A 21,690-nucleotide genomic window follows, 5' to 3' on the forward strand; every position below is an offset into this window, starting at 1 on the left:
TAGGGTGAGAGTTTCGAGCACAAAATCTCAATGTTTAACCAAATAGTTCAGTAAACAAGTTTAGTTTGGCTAAACAAATTTTTATAAGTAGTAACAGCAAGTAAAGGAAAAATATTGGGGGTCATACAATGGAATAGAACCCACATCTTTTGACTCCTTGGGCACACTTGCTACCGAAATACTTTTCAGCACATAAAGGTCCAGTCGGTAGTGCATATGCCAGTGGAGTCCAGGATCACGGGTTCGATACCCTCATACAATCCCAATATGTTCTCGTAGATGCATCACATTCTTGAGATTTCATTGTTCAGTAAGTAAAGTATAACTAAGCAAATTTATGTATACAAGATCTTGGTCAATATGTCAAATTAAATGTAAAAATGCAAAAAATTATGTTAACTCCTATATAAATGTCATTAAACTATCAATGTCATGTATTCTAGTGAAAATTAGACTTCCAAATTAGAATTTGTTTATTTTCCTGTAAACATTGTTGAGAGTGGTATAAGCTAGAGAATGTTTTGAACAAGAGAGATTAGTATAGTAATGCTTATTTCATGGCAACCTTGTGGCCACAGATGGGGAGTGCCCGGCCTGCAGTCCCGTTGAGACCTACGAGAACATCCTGGACAACTACTGCCGGGCAGACCTGGGTGAGTATACATGTCATCATTCTTATTCCCCCGGCCTATACACAATGTAACCACAATATTTTATTTTATTTACTATTTTTACATTGTTACAATGTTGTAATATTTAGAAAACGTTGTGTTTGCCTAATGTAAGACTGGTTCATTTCCCTAGTGTTTTATGTTCTTTAGATAGGGCAGGAGGGGAAAGTGCAAGGCACGCAGAGACTGAGCTATACATGGAGACTAAGAGGGAGAAGGGGAAGGTGTTCATTCATATCCAAAAGATTCACACTGAAAAAGTAATACAGTCTGTGAAAGAAATATTTGATGGAAGTTACACCGAATATGGAGACAAAAAAAGTGAGACATGCATTAGGAAAATGAGATAGAAGGAAAACATGAATATGAGGAAAGTGATGTGCATAATAAGCGAGACACAATGAGAACAAAGATGGAGAAAATGAGAATTCTCACTGTAGTGGACAGGAAGCCTGTACTTAAACTTACTGAAGTGCCCCCCTATGTCAACTACAGTACTCGGATGTAATGCCACAACAGTTGCCTAATTCCCAGATACCTATTTTACTGTCAAGGAGACCAGAGGCATCAGGTGAAAGGAAACATGCCCAACCATTTCTGTCCTGCCTGGGAATTGAACAATAGGATTCTTGATTGTTAGTTCAGATTCAGAATAATACGTAGGCAACATTAAAGTAAGAGGTGTACACAAAACTATCGAAATTGCCCACAGGAAAAAGCATGAAATAAAATTAGACAAATTATCAAAAGCAATTATTGCATAATATTTTTGGGTAAATCTGAGGTGCAAGGATGAGAGAGAAACTATTTATTAAAATATAAACATGAATACTGTACAGTATACTGTACAGTACTGTATATCATATTATAAATACAGCAACTAATTTAGAAATTTGCCAAAATTTAATCATATTTATTTAAGGGGATATACTGTAAATACAAATCTAAATATACTGTATCAACAAAAAATAGAACACAAAATGCCTCTTGTGGGCCAATAGGAGCTGCCTCGTATGGGGCAATAGGAGCTACCTCATATGGGCCAATAGGACTTCAGCTGTTTCCTTCATTCTTGCATTCTTAAGTTAATTGAAAAGATGAAGAATAGGTTGCTGGAAGCATCAAAGAATGTTAGAATAAGTCCAATTACTGTATGATCTTTTGTTTACAATGTGATCTCGGCATATGTTTTTTACCTAGTTCCCAAAACCAGAATAAACCTACTTTTCAAAGCCAATTTCCTTCACTGGTTACATTTATGAGCTTCAGATCTAATTCAAGGTCAGATTTGAATAATTATCAATTCATTTCTGTACAATTTGTTGCATATTTCATACAAAACTATATCTGCCATTTTAACACTTTCCTTACTTTCCTAGTTGTGAAAACACGTGTGAAGAAACAGCGCAGAGCACAACTGGTGATCAAGAAGTCTAGACGAATATACAAGAGCATGAAGTCTACGGAGGATGAGAGACGAGCACTGAAACGCATTCGTTTCTCTTTGACTGAAGAAGCAAGCTGTTGTTCCATTGCTCCTTCCAGGAAACCATTCCTTATAATGGGTCGTCAACTTGGGGCAGTATTCATACCAACTTTCGTCATGCCATACAAGAAGTCAAAGGTATGTATGTGAAGTTGTCGTTTACAGTTATCACAGATTTCCATATTATTATTATTACCTGTACTGTATTATTATTATTATTATTATTATTTTAAAACATAATCCTAATTAAATATTTCCAGTAGGAATACCTAATATAACATTCTTGTCAGACCTAGTTATTTGTTGCTCTTGTTTCATATTTTGAAACACTTATTATGAAAGGAAATTGTTTTTGTCATAATTGGCCATGTAGCTCTGGTGACCTATTTTAGAAGCTACTTTTAAATGGATAACTGGCACCTGTGATTATTTCCTTTGTTCAAATTCGCTAAATGCTATTTTTTTTACATAAGTTTTGTGGACTATTTTTTATCACATCACGATGTAGGCCTTAATTATCTGAGCCATCTGTGGTAAAGAATAATCCAAAGTTGTGAGATATGCAAGATGCCAGTACGAGAGCAGGAAGACATAATATGAGGGTTGTTAATGGCGTAGGATTTCACAGAGGATTGTACTGATAGATGTAAGACTTCATCAGTATGATCAGTACAAGATGAATGTCCCAAATTTGCACAGTAGAATAACAACATACTGGAGTGAAAGATACGGAAGGAAATGCAGAATAGAACCAGTGAGGAGTAGAGGTGCCATAGTCACAATCAGAGAACACTGAACATCGGAGGTCCACAGCTGTTCAACACCCTCCCAGCAATTATTAGAAATATTGCCAGAATGAAAGTGGATATATTCAAGAGGCACTTGGACAGGTTCTTGCAAGAAGCCCCCGGACAAACCAGGCTGTGGTGGATATGTGGGCCTGTGGGCAGCTCCAAGCAACAGCCTGGTGGACCAAATTATCACAAGTCGAGCCTGGCCTCAGGCTGGGCTCAGGGAGTAAAAGAACTCCCAGAACCCTCTCCAGGTATGCTCATTGGAACAATGGAAAAAGGCTTTCCAATCATTCCAGATATTCTTTGAGGAGCCCTGGTCGAGGACCGGGACATTGAGTCCTGAAATCATCGCAAGGACTGTGACTGTTAAAACAATGTACTGTACTTTTGACAGTAAGGTGATGGAACAGAGACTAGCACATGACCATGATATAATGCCAATGAGTTAATCATGTGAGGCCAATACAAAAACCTATTAAGTGACATTCTGCAGTTCTTGCTTCAGTCACTGGGATAGGTCACATATGAGAGTACTCCACATAATTTGGTATTTGTATAATAGGTCCTTACCTGTTGGGCAGATTAAGAATCATACTGAAGCCTCAGTATTTCACTCATTTCTTTATAGTGTCATCTGTGAAGATTCCATCACTCTTGCACAAGTGTAATGGGGGACGGAATGGTTCTCTACTGTCCATTATCCCGCCCTTAGTTAACTATTCTAGAGTTCCCCCAGAGTTACCACTGCAACCTCTCCAGTTCAACACCTTATCACCTAAGTATTTGATTACCTAGGTACTACACCAACAAGGCATTGTACTTGATCAGCTACCCGTAACTCTAGAGAATTCTAGAACATTCCACTGCCACCACCTGATTCACTTGACCCTGATTAATCCCCCCTAATGGATGATGAAACAGGAAGTTGCCCATTAGACATAATCCCCAGAATATGGATCCCCAGTTATGAATAGGAAGGATGAACTTACTATCAAATGTGGCTTACTGAACTAGAACAAGGGAACATCTATTGAAAAGATAAAGAAACTTACAGAGAACCCAAGGTGTTATCGCCCAAAGCCAAGGATCTCAAGATCCACATAATCATGAAACACAAGAAAGGGAACTCACTAAACACGAATAAATGAATAATCAAATTTATTACAGCACAAATTAATTATAATTGAACACTCTCTAGCTGACTATATCCTAATTTTGGCAAATGACATGACGTTTATTAAACAATACATTAACATTGAGACTTAACCTTACCCCTCTTCCCCCTGCAAAGTCCTGGGCCAGAGGTCATGACCTTGACCTCCCCCCAGGGAAGAGCCACCTCCTCCAGTCACTGTTCAAACCACACTGAACTTCTTAGCCTGCTCTCTCAAGCTGAGACTGACCTAGGCTAGTTGCCAAATTAATCTTCAAGGATGATTAACAAAGATTAATCTTGTACTGATCGCTGAAGGCGACCTAATCATCATTCCAGAACAACTGGAAAATTACCTAGATACTTGAACAGGTAAATTATTGAATACAATATTGAATGATAACTTGCATTTCTCTACATTATTGAATTAACAGCAAGGAGGAGTCATGGAGTAGAGGGAGGGTGAAGGTGGGGGGGGGGGGGGGGTGAGACCAGTCTCATGCTGGCGACCTGACCTAAGCGAGGCAGGTGTTGCCAGTCCTTACACGAGTCGTCTGATCTTGAACTAAAGAGGAGATTTGATTATTTATAATGTTAAATTAATCTACGTACACAAGGTTATTAATAATTACAGTTACTTTAATACATGAATTTCTCAAAAGTGATAATTTAAATACAAGAAGTTGGTGATCCTTGCTTCCACACCTCTGCTCTAATCTCCTGGGATGAACCTTTTCCAACCTTTCAAAGCAGAACTACCACTCCACTGCATTTTTTGTACAAAGGCGTATCCACACTACCTTCAATACAGTCACCTATCTTAAACAGCTTCGACTGTTACACAAGGGCCCCTTGGAAAATGTAGTTTTTGTTCTAGATTTTGCACAAGAGAAAATGTATTTTGGATTCCTTTCTACAGTATTTCATTTATGGTCTTTTACTTGGGCAAAATGAGCCACACAAAATACATCCCCAGAATGTCTACTGAAGAAAGCAGTGAAGTGCCCTCAGTCACTGTTTGGGGTGAACATCATACATAGAGCCAGATCTAGCTGTTTTTGGGCCCCCTCTAGGCCAAAACAGCTAAATGGACTCCACCCTCTGGTCAATGTGGCTATTTAAAGGCTAAACATATGGGGCTCTCTGGTGCTGGTGGGCCCGAGGTCGTGGCCTCCTTGGCCTATTGGGTACTTTGGCCCTGATCACCCAAACAGGAGCCAGGTTGCTCTTAAGGTGCAAAAGAAACCAGTGGAAAAATTGACACACTCTTACGCCAGCCAAAGTTCGTAGGTGCAGCAGCAACAGGGCCGACCAAGGCAGAGAAAGAGGGTGGGCCTGGCCCATAACAGCCAGATCTACCAGATTCTTTGAGGAATAAGACATTGTAGGACCTTGCAAATCAGTTTTGGAAAGAGCCGAACATAATTGTTAAGCCAAAATAGCAGAGTTTTTTTTAATGAGTGTAAGAGGTGCCTGTGCTAAATGCAAGTCAAACCCTGAACTCAGGAAAGGATCATGCCTAAGATCCAGGAAAATGAGCCAAGAAACACTCAAAACAACCTTGCAAATTCTGGACACAGTGGCCTAAAAGTGCACAGGTGACATCCTATTATGGCAGCTAACATCGAAAATGACTGTGCAGTGCTGCTGCAAGGTGTAGAGGGGGTGACCTGCAAGTGATTAGGGCAATTGATGACTTGAAACTAATTCACCATACGTCCAAAAAATGCAAGCACTGACCTGGTCCAAAATACCTTACAAAGTGGCAGATGAGGCACAGGTCTTCAATGCCATCAGAACCCATGAAAACTCTACCTAGAATGATGGTACAATACATCACTCACACTAATTGCTTATAATTTTGGATATAGAGGAGCACCGGTTAGGTGATACAGTATTCAGACTGGTTACGCAGCTGAATAATACCACGAATAATTTTAATTATATAATGGGTAAAAATACAATCCAGTATTGCAACTGTATATTTTATTAGTGGTAAAGCCGGTGGCCAAGCGGACAGCACGCTGGACTTGTGATCCTGTGGTCCCGGGCTCTATCCCGGGCACCGGCGAGAAACATTGGGCAGAGTTTCTTTCACCCTGATGCTGCTGTTACTTAGCAGTAAATAGGTACCTGGGAGTTAGTCAGCTGTCAAGGGCTGCTTCCTGTGGGTGGAGGCTGGTCCTCGACCAGGCCTCCACCCACAGGAAGCAGCCGTGGGGACACTAAGCCCCAAAATCATCTCAAGATAACCTCAAGATAATGGCTAATGTACTTCAATGTTAATTGAAGTTATTATAAGTTTGAATTTTGCATTATCTCTGATTAGCAGGTTACCAATTCAAAAATAAATAAAATTGTATAAAGAAGTACTAATGAGTAGGGGGAATTATTTGGGGAGGTTATTTTGGGGGTGACAGAGATATCTTCAGACAATTCAGTAATCTTTTTTGGAAAATGATAAATGTTTTAAGATTTCACAAATTTTTGCACTACATTATTTATTTTTTTTATTTTTAATAATGCACTATTTGATCACTCCTTGGTTTAGGTTTGTGCGGTCTGTAAAGAAGTATCTAGTATTTGTGTCCTGCTCGAAACGCTTTGGGTAATAGTGGCTTTAGGCTTTGTATGTACTAGCTCTATCTGTAAATCCATCAATGTTTGTATCTCACCTTGTATGTATGTACTTTACCTGAATAAACATTTGATTTCATTTGATTTTTTATTTGATTTTTAGTTATTGCCACCTTGTTAAGATCTGTTTTTCTACAACAGCTACCATTAGCCCCTCAACTGCATGGTTTCCAAATATGGCACCCCCCCAGTGCACAGGAAATAAATTTTCTGTAAAAAATTCTTTTTTTGTTTTTGTTTTGAAAGTGTCAAAAGCCTTTCCCTGAGTATGGGTATACTGTAGTAACAGAAGGTCGAAGTTGTACTTACTTTGGTTGCTATGGGGTCCGTAAGTTGGTGCGTGATGTCATCATTTCCCGTTCGCCCGTGGCGTACGCTCCCGGGGTCAGTAGGGGGCCCAGGGCAGTATGTGCGCACTGCCATGAATATATTTTTGTTCATTTTCTGCACACAGTTCCAAATACAACTTATGTGTTTTTACGTGCTAATCCTATGTATAATGAACACGTACACTATATTATGGCAGTAGAACATCCGTACTGTCCGTAGACACACTGTTACATGCATCACAAATGTGTTCACCTATCCTGCACATATTTCCAATGTATCAAGCTAATATATTTATATTTACAACCTATATACACACTATACAGTCTCACACACTATATATACAGACCATAAACACACTCAGAACTCCGCGAGTGTGATATGCTGCGAAACAGCCAACGGGGCATAGTGGCACCTTGCACTCCATGCACCAGGTGCTGATGCATCTACGCTTTTGTTCTCTGCGGGTAGCGTTCCTGCATACTACATACACACGTTTACCCTTCTCCCGTGATGCTGTGCCTGGCATATACTCGAGTATGTGTATGTACTCCAAAATTCTTGTTACTGCTCAGTCTGTCTGGAGCTGCGTGTGGCATTGTTGCTTACACCCCGCATGGTGCAACGGAGCCCTCCTTGCCATACTCTACTAGCAGTTGTGACACAACACCAGCACTGAATGTACATATTGGCGGTCTCCTGCCAAATTTTACCAGGTACATATTGAAGCAGTTGAGCACTGCAACATCTATTAAGTGGAAGAAGAACTTTTTCGTCCACTTCACAGACTTGCGCACGCAAGTCTGTGAAGCACTGTCCTTCCACCGCACTGACAGCATATTGTCACACTTGCACAGCTGGCAGTCACCCACTGCTTTTCCAATGCCAAACACTGGCATTTCCTTCCTGTGGGCCTTCACAATGCCACATACGCCGGTGTTGTGGGCAAGGAGGTATCTGGTCAACATAGGGCTGGTGTAATAGTTGTCGGTGAACAGTATATGCCCCTTGTTCAGCAACGGTTCCATCAGGGTTTTTACGACACTGCCGGAGAACCCGTGTGGGTCGTGAGCTGGTATGTCGATGTCTGTACCAGAATACAAAATCATGTCCAAGACCATACTAGTCTCACAGTCGCACAGCACGAAAAACTTCAGTCCAAAACGGTGCCGCTTTGATGGGATGTACAGCTTGAATGCCAGTCACCCCTTGAACAGTACTAGTGATTCGTCGATTACCACATTCTGTGCAAGTACAAAATAATCCCTGAACTGCCTCTCATGTCATTGAACACCTTCCGTACCTTCCACAGTCTGTCGTGTCTGTCCTCATTTGCATTATTCTCGAAATGCAGGCACCTGAGAATCAAGAGGAATCTATCACGCGACATATCGGATGAACACGAGCGATGGAACAAGGCTGTCTTTGCTCCAATAATCCTGGATGACAGCTTTCTCAGAGTGCTTCATCATCATGCTGAGTGCCAGAAACACATACATTTCATCAATTGTCGTGTCCTTCCATTGCGCGAGGCGTGAGGCAGATAAAATGACGGCGTCTATGAGGCTGTGAGCATACCTGTTTGTCTCCGTCACAAAATAGGTCATGAATTTGTTGTCGAAATACGCCTGGAAATATTCCATTTCTGCCATATCATCCCCAGTAGTGGCATCAAACGTTGGTATTCGTGGGACAAATGTGGCACAATCCTCCCACACAAGTGCACCCGGGGGTTTGTTGATGGCTCCAACACCACCACGAGCACCAAAAACATGGCTACATCATCTGGTGCTGGAGCTGCGTGAGGGTATGGTAGGCGATGAGGCAGATTTACGTAACACGCCTACCACGAACACCTAATGTTGAGGGGCAACTGTCGTCATTGTCCTGTTGCTGCGAGACACGCTGCCACCTGCCACGATGTGTTGCTGAGGCAGCAAAACCCTGCCTGGTAATACCCTCGCTGCTTGTACTCGGGTTGTCCACACTACTCGTATCGGAGCCTATGTCACTAAAGCCCAAGAAAGATTCATCGTATGTACTGTCACTGAATAAACTTGCATCTGGGGACATACATGATGGTGGTGATGATAACGGTGTTAACCCAGGGCGGCGAGGCAGGCCGGGCAAGGCGCGTGTACTGTACACGCTCGCCACATCATCCACCTCAGTCTCTCCCTCACTCGTATCAGACCTCTGTGTAAGGTCTTTCTCTGGATCATAGTCTAAGTCATCATCCATAGCACCGTCATCGTACAAAAGGTCGCGTATCTCCTCCTCAGAGAGTCGTTTTCCATGACCGCGGGTCACAGTGGAGCGGGAGCTCGAAGACGATTCGTCAGACATGGTTGTTGCTTTGAAACTGAGGTTCCCCACGGCCGCAGGGCATGCTGGGATTTTTTTTTCAAGATGGCGGACGATCAATGGGGCCACCATGCATCCATTTCGTACCGGGGTCACCGCGCGCCAGTTTTGAATGGAACGTGAAAAATACAAATACCCGACCCCCCGTTGAGGGCCTGCAGTGCATGTGCGTTGTGCAGTTGAGCGGTTAAGGAGAATGTGTTGGTTGTCAGCACCTAAAGTTGTCTTTTCCATACTTTTATATACACCTTTTGTGTGCTTTAGATTAATAATAAAACTTAGTTTTCTTTACAACAATTTCTTTTCTTGGTAGTTCATCCCAAGATACAGCTTACTTGACTGCAATAAAAAAAGTTTATTTAATTTTCAAGTCTTTAAATTGCTTCTTGAAAAGATACTTCATGACAAAATCTTTTTGGCATATCTAATGGAATTTTTATATTTTTGCAGCCTTTACGTCAAGCTCTGAAGATGTTTCGTCGTGGCCTGAACTGTTCTGACCCCAATCTGATTACAAACAACTTAGAGGCTACGCCACTCACTAAACAACGGACCGAAGATGAAGGATCTAATGGAAATATTAAAACTCGCCCAAAGAGTTGCCAGAAAAGATGCAGAAAAAACTGTAGCAAAAGATGTAAGAAGAATCGTGGAAAGACTTGTCTCGGTAACTGCGGCAAGAACTGCCGCAAGATTTGTCGTGAGAATCGTACTCCTCGTGGTCGAAATAGGAAAACTGGTTCACATCAGAATCGTTCTGCTTCTAATGGCAACAGAAAGCCTCTTAAAGATGTTTTACCCCTCGATGGCATTAGTGAAATAACAAATTTTGTGCCATCTAATATTGAACATCCAGTATCAAACCAAGAAGGTAATCAAAATATCCAGGAAACAGTGCGAGATGAACAGTAAAAATCCCCTAAAAGGGATGTTAAAAACTATTTAGTTAATCAGAATGAAGCAGAGTACTGTACTGTACACTCCTATAGAGGCTTGCAAATAACTGTGGCACCTTGCAGCCAATAATTCATTGACAGTGGTTGAAGATACTGTAATAATAATCGAAGATTAGTCAAATAGAACTACAAATAAATGCTTTTCAATTTGTTTTAGATACCTATTATCTCTTTTGCAAGATACTTGTCTAGACATTTTTTGTTGCTGTAATTGTTCTTTTTGAAATTGATTTTGTAGTCGTGTGTGAGAAAAATATACAAACATTTTCATAAATCAAATAATAATATGAGGTAATATCAACTGCATAAACCTCAGGACTAATAAAACGAAGTGAAATGACTTGTGTGTGTGATCTTATCATCGCTAAATGATGAAGTGTCATCATAAACAATAAGTATCCCGGATATCATCTTTACGTTTAGAGTATAATAGTTTAAACAGACTAGTGGTGTAACTGTGCTGTTTTACAGTTACACCCCATCCAAGCTACATACTGTACTCTCTATAGAGAGTACAATATATTGTATAGTCTAGATGGGGTGTAACTGTGCTGCTACTGCTATAAAGTACAGTATATATACTCAATACATACACACTCATAGATACTGTATTTACATAATTTTATGCAAGCTGTAGAACATGCATCTTGTGGATTAAAGTCACTTGATGGCAGCCAACTATATGCATAGAATGTCACAATAATATGGCTAAAAAATAGTAACCTTGACCCATACGTGAAGGTGATGCCCTTTTAATCCAGGGTGGGCTGAATTGTTGTCATTTTCCTATCATTTCATGTGTGGGGTTGGGTTACTAGCCAGCTATATTTACAGTCCAATCTCAATTTGATGAACTACATGGGACCAACCCCGAATAATTGCAACCGAGATTTGCCGAAGTGAGATTCATCGAACTAAGGTTGTACTGTGCATTTAAAACCCTAGATTATTAAAATACTAAAGGTCTCATTAGAAACACAAAATAATATGGATTTTGTGCCATTGACACTGTACAGTATTAGGACCTTTATCTGAGTACTTTAATTACATTAGAACACTTGAATGATAAGACCAAAATGATTTGTATAAATAACTACTGCCTCATCAATCCATATTCAAAATCTCTATTTGAATATATCATGCTTGGGGCAGTTATTCAAGATAACCATAGTGTTTTACTCGTGATTTACAATGTATATGTGGGTATAATTTGATACAAATTTTAATAGTTAAAAAAAAATGTAATAATTCTTATTATAAAGATAGAAGATATAAGCATATACTTTGTATTAAATAATTATGAACAGATGTCTTAGTTTATCATAATCTATATTTTGAAAATCAAAATATTTACTCAGAAAATATTCTTGAGTTTAGTATCTTGTACTTTGTGTAAAATTACTAATAATTTCACAAAGAAAAATTTATTTCTATAATACTTTGAGTGACTGAAGTAAACACAGAGAGAACTAAGCAAATTACTGTAGTTTCATAATCACATAATACAGTGTTGCTCCACACACCTCTAATGTACCAACCTGTCCTCTTAAAATAACGTCGCTTTTTGCTTGTATGTGTGTTATGGCCAAAAATGGACGTAATTTGAAATGAAGCGTTAGCATAGCGTTTCTGCCCGAAACGCTATGCGCGCTAGTGGTTTTACAAGAATGTAAAACTTCAAATCTCTGTACTCTAAAACCCAAAGTACCTTCTTGTATATAAATAAATAAATAAATAAATAAAAATTAAATCAGCTCACGAAAGTGATGAACTGACCCATTTTCTGTTTTAGTCCTCCGGTTTACTTGGTTAGGTTAGAAGAAACTTTCAATTAATGGTTTTCATGACTTTTGAAATCTTGGGAGAACTTCTTGCCCTCCTAACCTACCAGAGGACTCTTAACTTGCTGTTTTTGAGAAAATAAAACTGTAAAATTTATTTTCAATTATTTTTTATTTTCAAATTACATCCGTTTTTGGCCATACGGGCAAAAGGCCAAATTCAGACGTTATTTGTAAGAGAACAGATTGAATGTATACCCTCCACTGTGCTGTTCTATACATTCTATTTTGTTGTTCAATACCCTCTACTGTGCTGTTTGATACCCTCTATTGTGTTGTTCGATACCCTCTACTGTGCTGTTCGATACTCTCTATTGTGTTACCTGCTCTCTACCTGCATGAGAGCAGTAGCAATCCTGGTTGCAATTCTTACACCATGTCGTAGCACAGTCGATTAAAGCACGTCTGGGATCATCTTGGACGTAAGTTCGAACCCTCATCACGGCCCTTGTGGATTTATTCGTTCTGGGAGTTGTTCTACTTCCCAAGCCCGGCCCGAGGCCAGGCTTGACTTGTGAGAGCTTGGTCCAACAAGCTGTTGCTTGGAGCGGCCCGCAGGTCCACATATCCATCACAGCCTGGTTGGTCCGGCACTCCTTGAAGAAAACTATCTAGTTTTTTCTTGAAGATGGGTACACGTTTGTTTCGACAATATTTCTTATACAAGCTGGGAGTATGTTAAACAACCGCGAACCTCTGATGCTTATACAGTGTTCTCTGATTGTGCTTCTGGCACCCTTGCTCTTCACTGATTCTATTTTGCATGAACTAGAATAGAACACACATGAACTTGTGTGTGTTGTTCAATACTCCTCTACTGTGCTGCTCTATATCCACTATTGTGTTTTTTGATGCCCTCTACTGTGCTGTTCTATACCCTCTACCATGTTGTTCAATACTCCCTACTGTTGTTTGATACCCTCTACTGTGTTGTTCAAGTTCAATACCCTCTAATGTGCCGTTTGATATCCTAATACTATGATATGCGAACCCCTGTACTGAGGTTTAAATACCGTCTACTGTATTGTTCTATATCCCATACTCTGTTGTTCTATATCCTATACTGTATTGTTCTGTACCCTTTACAATATTGTTTTGTACCCTTTACTGAAGTGTTCTATACCCTTTATTGTGTTGTTCTGTACCCTGTAGTGTGGTCTTTTGCATCAGTATGTGCACACTGGTATACCCTGTCACAGATAAACTGATGTATCACTTATCCAGGAACCCCCTAGCCACTGATTACCATCCATTTAATGATCAGATGCAACAGTGCTTAACCTGACTGAACTGGCAACATACACTCACACTGTAAACTGCTACTTCGTGCAACATAAAAGTACTGAAAAGTAATCCTATTTATAACAATGTGCAGTATGTATTGCTTCATTGAAACCTATAACAGCAAAACACACTTCTGTAATAGTCACCTGAGGTCTGCCAACTCTAGTGGCAATGATAGGGACAGGAAAATTACAGTTGTCAAAGGTACATTTTTGGGCTTTAGTAAACAGTATGGCAGGTACTCAAAATATTTTATTGATCTGTAAATACAATACGCAATGTTTTATTGACCAATAAATACACTACTCTAAATGTTTTACCGTTCAATAAATACAGTACTCGAAATGTTTTATTGATCAGTAAATACAGTACTCAAAATGTTTTATTGATCACGTAATTAGATTAATAAATGTATTAAGTTAAGTATGCACAGAAATTGTTTATGTTATTTAGAAAAGTATACTATTTATTTCACAAATGTTTAAACCACCCAACAATAGTACAGTACTTATGTAGTTGGTGTAGCTAATGATTGTTAGTTTGTAGCATAGATGCTTCAAGGTTACAGTTGTCACAGTACGATATAACTCAGTTTATAACAATAAACATTGTAAACTATATCTTCACGGCTTCTGTTTAATAAGATATAATCCTTACAAAGTCTCCCATTACATTGTTTACCTGAACAATGGAAACAATTTTACAGTCTCCGTGGTGTAGTGGTAAGACACTCGCCTGGCGTTCCGCGAGCGCTATGTCATGGGTTCGTATCCTGACCGGGGAGGATTTACTGGGCGCAATTCCTTAACTGTAGCCTCTGTTTAACGCAACAGTAAAATGTGTACTTGGATGAAAAAACGATTCTTCGCGGCAGGGGATCATATTCCAGGGAACTGCCCGAAACGCTACGCGTACTAGTGGCTGTACAATAATGTAACAACTCTTGTATATATCTCAAAAAAAAAAAAAAAAAAAAAAGTTTACCTGAACAATGGCGGGGGAAAAATTGGTAAAAGGAACAGGGAAGGAGAAACACCTCAAAATAGCAATACACTTAAGGTATAGTATTATACGAACAGTAGGAATCTAAGAAACAAAGTAAAAAAATTTAATGCTCTTATCTGCACAACAATAGATGTTATTGCGCTTACAGAAACATGGATAAATATAGAAAACAGAAAACTATTAGCTGAATATCAAATAAACAAATTTAAACTATTTCATACAGATAGATATATTAGACGAGGAGGGGGAGTAGATACTTTAGTTAGGGAAAATTTGAAATACAGTCTCAAAGAGGGAATCAAAACTGAGCCACACACAAACTATTTGATTAAAATTAAACAAAAAATCTAAAAAACTTATAATAGGAGTTATATACAGGCCACCAAACTTAGAATGGAAGCAAAGCATCCATGGGATGTAATACAATATCTAGAGCATCTAAGTCAAACAGTATTTGTTATGGGTGACTTTAATTTTAGTGGAATAAACTGGCTTAACAGAACAGGGAATAATGAATTAGAATACACAAGAATACAGATAATCAAGACGGATGAAGATAGACAGAGACTACAGGATGACCTGGATAAACTGGAGGAATGGTCTAGAAAATGGCTGCTAAAGTTCAACTCAGGAAAGTGTAAGGTGATGAAATTAGGCGAAGGGAGCAGGAGGCTGAACACAAGGTATCATCTGGGAGGTGAAATCCTGCAAGAGTCAAATAGAGAGAAATATTTGGGGGTTGATATCACACCGAACCTATCCCCAGAGGCCCACATCAAAAGAATATCATCAGGGGCATATGCTAAACTGGCCAACATAAGAACTGCCTTTAGAAACTTGTGTAAGGAATCTTTCAGAACCCTGTATACCACTTATGTAAGACCAATCCTGGAGTATGCAGCTCCAGCCTGGAGTCCATACCTAGTTAAACAAGACAAAGCTAGAAAAGATTCAGCGGTATGCCACCAGGCTCGTCCCGGAACTGAGAGGAATGAGCTACGAGGAAAGGCTAAAGGAGCTGAACCTCACATCCCTGGAAAACAGAAGAGTAAGGGGAGACATGATAACCACCTACAAAATTCTCAGGGGAATTGACAGGGTGGACAAAGACAAACTCTTCAGCACGGGTGGAACACGAACAAGGGGACACAGGTGGACACTTAGTACCCAGATGAGCCACAGAGACGTTAGAAAGAATTTTTTCAGTGTCAGAGTAGTTAATAAATGGAATGCTTTAGGCAGTGATGTGGTGGAGACTGACTCCATACACAGTTTCAAATGTAGATATGATAGAGCCCAGTAGGCTCAGGAATCTGTACACCAGTTGACAGTTGAGAGGTGGGACCAAAGAGCCAAAGCTCAACCCCCGCAAGCACAATTAGGTAAGTACACACAAATCACAATAGTGTGATATATCAAATGAATAAATCCACAAGGGCCGTGTTGAAGGTTTGAACTTACTTGCAGGATGATCCCAGATGCGCCTTAATCGACTGCGCCATGACATGGTATAAGAATTGCAACCAGGATTGCTACTGCTCTCACACACCGGGGGGCCTGGTAGCCTGGTGGATAGCGAGCAGGACTCGTAATTCTGTGGCGTGGGTTCGATTCCCACACCTGGCAGAAACAGATGGGCAAAGTTTTTTCACCCTGAATGCCCCTGTTACCTAGCAGTAAATAGGTACCTTGGAGTTAGTCAGCTGTCATGGGCTGTTTCCTGGGGGGGGGGGGGGGGGTTGGAAAAAAAAATAGTAGTTAGTAAACAGTTGATTGACAGTTGAGAGGCGGGCCAAAAGAGCAAAGCTCAACCCCCGCAAACACAACTAGGTGAATACTGTACACAGACCTGCGTCTGGGTGGGCGCGTCTGGGATCATCCTGGACGAAAGTTTGAACCCTCATCACAGGCCTTGTGGATTTATTCAACGAAGCAGAAGATTTTTCTTGAATTAATAGACGATTGCTTCCTTAAGCAACTCATTAATTAACCCTTAAACTGTGCATGGCGTATATATATGACAGGGCCCAATGGCACCATAATTTAAATTTTTCAAAGTTGTTCTAACGCTTTCAAATTTTTTGTGCATAATCTACTAGACAAACACTCCAACTTTGTCTAAATGATCATCAACGTAACTTGAAAAACAAGAAAATTAAAAATAATTATATAATTTAATATTGAAAGTTTCAGATTTTCAGATCAGCTGCAAAAATATTAAATATCACAAATTGTTCATTAAGTGTTATTATGCTCTCAGAATAGTATATGAGCTTCATTTTAATAGATTTAGAATATAGATTTTCAGTATAGTTTAATGTAAAAAAATTGTCAATATGGCATTTGAAATATGCACCAAATTCAGATAACAAAATTTATAACTCAAAACATTTAGAGTTTATAAAAAATCCATTCTAATAGGAGTGTAGAACAGACAACAGCACACACTACTGAATATGTAAAAATGGTGAGAATCAGTCGAAAACTGAATTTTTTTTAAGCTGACTCAATGTTGAAACTCAAGTTCAAGTTATCGACAATGTATAAGGTTGTTCTAATTCATTAATTTATTTGTATGTTTTAATTTAATTAATAAACATTGTTTGGCATTCATACTCAAATATGTGAAAGTTTTAGGTCAATATATGTTGAAATGAAGTCAAGAAAATATAACCCCCAAAAAAACAAAATATAGGATAATTGTAATAATTATAATGATTTAGGGTATATATTTAGGGTATACTTTATATAAGTCAAAAAGCCCTAATCTGGTCCCTAATAAAAAAAAATCTAAAGAAACAAATAAAATAGAGTTTGAAATCTGTGAAAAAATCAGCCAAAAAAAATTCAAAGTCCCAAGTTCTTCCAGTTATGACCGATTTATTTGTTGACCAATTTAATTCTAACTTCACGTAGTTATGGAAGGGTATGCATTCTCCCGGATGTACAGGTTACAACAATATCACATAATAAACAAACAAAAACTCAAAAAATCTCCCCTAAAAAAAAAAAATTGTGGACATTGGTGAAAATAACAGGTATTACCATTGGACAATGTATTTGTATGATATATACCAAAATAGAGCATAATAACGTACGTATTCATTATTATTTGTGTTATTATGTATTACTCAGGAATGCTATAAAAACACCAGCCGCACATCCACTTTGTGGACTTCTAACTACAGTATTATAATGATTGGGATTGCCAGCTGCAACCACATTGTACCAGTGTACAGATTCACAAATTTGTTCTTCTATCCTCTTTTCCTTAGTTACCTTGTCATGGTCATGTTGTCTGATAATGCAGGCGATGAGTCACAATAACGTGGCTGAAGTATGTTGACCAGACCACACACTAGAACGTGAAAGGATGGCGACATTTCGGTCCGTCCTGGACCATTCTCAAGTCTCACAATCGACTTAAGAATGGTCCAGGGCAGACCAAAACGTAGTCGTCCCTTCACTTTCTAGTGTGTGGTCTTGTCTGATAATGCCTCTAATTTGTAGAAGAGTCTTGGATATGAAGTACAGTATTCAATATGGTCTCTGTCAGTGCCCTCAGCATCTCCTCATTTGTGTCCATAGATTCCAACAAGAGAGAATCCACAGAAGTTGGATCACCCTTCCCTGATTGGTTAATACTCTCACCACTCTCTTGATTTCAGCCACTATTGCTTGGTTTTCTGCCTGTTTTTTTCTAAGGCTTTATAGTGCTGCTTTTGAGTCAGTGTAGATCACTGCACCTCTAATGTTTCTTTCAAGAAATCTTAATGCCATAATAATGGCAGTTAGCTCTGCATGCATTATCTGGAGCATACCTGGAGAGGGTTTCAGTAGTTCTTCTACTACCCAAGCCCGGCCTGAGGCCAGACTTGTCATGTGATAACTTGGTCCAACAGGCTGTTGCTTGGAGCAGCTCACAGGTCCACATATCCGCTACAGCCTGGTTGGTCCAGCACTTTTTGTAAGAAAGTGCCCTAAGTGCCTCTTGAAGACATCCACCTTTGTTCCAGCAATATTTCTAATGCTTGCTGGGAGGGTGTTGAAGAACTGTGGACCTCTAATGTTCAGACAGTGTTCTCTGATTGTGTCTATGGCACCTCTACTCCTCACTGGCTTTATTCTGCATTTCCTTCTGTATCTTTCGCCCTAGTATGTTGTTATTGCCCGAAACACTGTGTGTATTGGTGGCTTTAGGTATTGTATGTACTAGCTCTATTAATAAATCCAACATTATGTTTGTAACTCATCTTCTATGTACTTTTACCTGAATAAAAAAATTTAATTTGAATATTTTACAGTGCAAATTTGGGACCTGGCCTTCAATGCAGGACAGAAAACAGGAGATGCTGAGCTACCATGTTGTACCTCAGTCGATTAAGGCAGTGTCTGGGATGCTCTCGGACATAGGTTCGAATCCTCGTCACGGCCCTTGTGGATTTGTTCATTAGATGCTGTTTCACTCATAGGATTATAAACCCAAGGAACTGCCTACCCGCCGATGCCGTAAATGCCAAAACTCTGTTGGGAATTAAAATAAGCTTGGAAAAGGGCAAATGACAAGCCACCAGCTTTCTATCCTTGTTGAGGCCACTAGTATTAGTGGCCCTCAGGTAAATTCAGGTAAATGTTGCTCCAGCCCTGCCATTAGTAGGATATGATGATCCAATAGTGTAGATTTGACTTTATTAATTTCCAGCATCTTTATACATTTCCTCAAGATACTTATGCCTCATTTTTTGTGGTATCATGTTGGACTTGATCGTCTCGTTTATGACCATCTTAGATGGCTCTTCCACCAAGGGAGGTAACATCCCTACAGGCAGGAGCTCCCGGGTCTGCTCAAGCAGGTTAAGTTCATCGAGGAAAGACTTTCCTGCTTGTCACTAAGGTTGTATGTTCACTGGCAGAATGAGTGGCACTGCCCAATAACCTAACCCTCCATGGCATAATTTAAATAAATTACCTTTCCTGAGGCCACTAACACACTAGTGGCCTCGATGAGGACAGGAAGCCGGTAACTTGTCAAAGTTCCCCCCCCCCCCGAAACAATAATGGTGGTGCCTTTGACGAGCCGCCAGCTTCCTGTCCCAATCGAGGCCGCTAGAGATAGTGGCCCTTCAGGTAAACATAAGCTTACCTAATAAAAGGGTGAAGATCTACAGGAAATAAACAAAACAGCAAGACTCCTGCCTCGCTAGCGCGGCCGCCTCCTGGACACAACAAAATGATGAAATGTCAACAAACCAAGAAGGGTTCAAAAAGGGCCAAGAGATGTCACTTTGACGTCAACATTTATTAATTGTTTATTTATATACAAGAAGGTACACTGGGTTGTAGGCGTACATAACATTGGTGTTCTTACAATCTTGCAAAGCGACTAAGACGCATAGCGCTTTGGTTAATATAACAGTAAAGGGAGCATCAATATAATACCCCATAAATTATTCTGTTGTTGCTTAAATTATTATTATATTGTGTTGTTGCTTAATTATTATTATGTAAAGTTGTTGCTTAAATTAATAATTATTATTTTTTTATTATATATTTTTTCTATATACTGTGACGGTAACGCGTTGGTGTTCGGCTGTTTAAGGCTAGGGGTATGGCCTCGTCACATAGTTATAAAAAAAAATAGAAAAAACTGGAACTTCGTCTGTGGTAAGGTAAGGAGAAGACACACAAAACACAAGTAAACTTTAACAATGAAATTTTAATTACGTTAAATAAATCAAAACATGAAAATAATGCACAAACAAATTCTTATAATAAAATCAATCAAAATAATAAGAATAATTAAATGACACAATGAAAAGTTACGTTAAGGCAAAATAACAAGAAGTGCAATAAAAGTTAAGTGGGAGGTGCTGGAATATTGGCTTAAAGCCACCACCTCTCTCAGTACACGCTAGAGTCTAGCTGGGAGGTGTGATGGCCACGAAAGCACTGAACATTCTGAGGACTGATGTTGGGGCGACCCCAGACATCAGGTAGTATTGGGGGGGGGCGAGGCAGGTGCAGCCAGACCGGCGACCAATCAGCGGAGCCGTAGCGATCAACGGGTAGTTTGGTGGTTGGAGTTCGAACAGGTGGCTGGCTGCATACGTTTTGCTCACCCTGGCAAGCCTTGCTGGTGTTGTTGCCGTTGTTGGACATTTCTTCCATAGTCTTTTTATATAATTGTGAAGACGTAATTATGGAGGGAAGAGCAGGCTCAATCTCTTGAAGGAGATTATCGTCACAATACTAAAATTATATTTTGTTTATACAAGAGTTGTTACATTCTTGCTCAGTCACCAGTGTCCTTAATGCTATGTTCCCGGGACTACGACCCACCAAATCCTTTAACAACCAAAGATTTGTCGGGTCGTATTCCAGAGGAAATTAGGGCTGTAGAATTAAGGACCTGCCCGAAACGCTCTGCGTGCTAATGCCTGACTGGCTGCACAAGAATATAAGAGCCCTTGTTTATCTAAATAAAAGATGTGAGGTTTTCTACGGTAGACAATTAAAAATTAAAAATATTTTCCTAATAAAATTACATTTTCTATATTACCCGGGACAATATTATTGGTTAACTACTCTAAAGTTTATAATAGGCATAAATAATAATTGAGTTGAACAGATAATTTACTGAAGTTGTTGATAATATTACTTATATTATTATATATAAAAGTGTATAAGTATTTGTATTAAAAAGTTAAAATATAAAATTATATTTTAGATAAACACAAAAATAATTGCATACAAAATTACTATCTTTGTTAATACTTTTATTATTTGTCTTAAATAAACACACCTACGTTAAATCTAATAACAAGTAATTTAGTGACAATAAAAATTTTTGGTGGATATATTGTCCATATATATTCTAAACATATAAAACTATTAAGCAAGATGTTTTAGACCAGTCTCGTCCATATTTGCGAGGGGGTTACGGTACGCCTGTTATGGACTGAACCCCAAAATTCATTTAGCCAAGTAGGTTACAATTTTGATGAGCTAGTTACAAAATTCAAAGGACATTGTCACATGAGTAGTGGTCAGTCTCGAACACACTGTTGATGGGAATTGAATTTTTGTAACTCATCAATACTGTAACTTGCTTAGCTAAATGAATTATAAGGTTCAATCCCCGATCCCATTATGTACACCAAACAGAACGCCTT

The 21,690-nt window shown here is 39.2% G+C and overlaps 1 protein-coding gene and 1 long non-coding RNA gene across 2 annotated transcripts in view; one reads left to right on the forward strand and one right to left on the reverse strand.

Annotated features, from left to right (window-relative positions):
- LOC123757427 (secreted frizzled-related protein 5) overlaps window positions 1–14,133 on the forward strand; it is a 159,768-nt gene extending 145,635 nt beyond the window's left edge. The window contains 3 exon segments of the mRNA XM_045740994.2: window positions 579–653; window positions 2,051–2,295; window positions 9,883–14,133. Of these exon segments, the coding sequence (XP_045596950.1) occupies window positions 579–653; window positions 2,051–2,295; window positions 9,883–10,344 (782 nt within the window). The 3' untranslated portion in view covers window positions 10,345–14,133.
- Window positions 13,805–16,220, reverse strand: LOC138366251 (uncharacterized). Its single transcript, XR_011229115.1, has 2 exons — window positions 15,980–16,220; window positions 13,805–14,330 (listed from the first exon to the last, which is right to left on the reverse strand). It is a non-coding gene; the product is annotated as an uncharacterized lncRNA (long non-coding RNA).
- Between the last annotated feature and the right edge of the window lie 5,470 nt (window positions 16,221–21,690).

Source organism: Procambarus clarkii, chromosome 19 (assembly GCF_040958095.1).
Source record: "Procambarus clarkii isolate CNS0578487 chromosome 19, FALCON_Pclarkii_2.0, whole genome shotgun sequence".
Classification (NCBI taxonomy): Eukaryota; Metazoa; Arthropoda; class Malacostraca; order Decapoda; family Cambaridae; genus Procambarus; species Procambarus clarkii.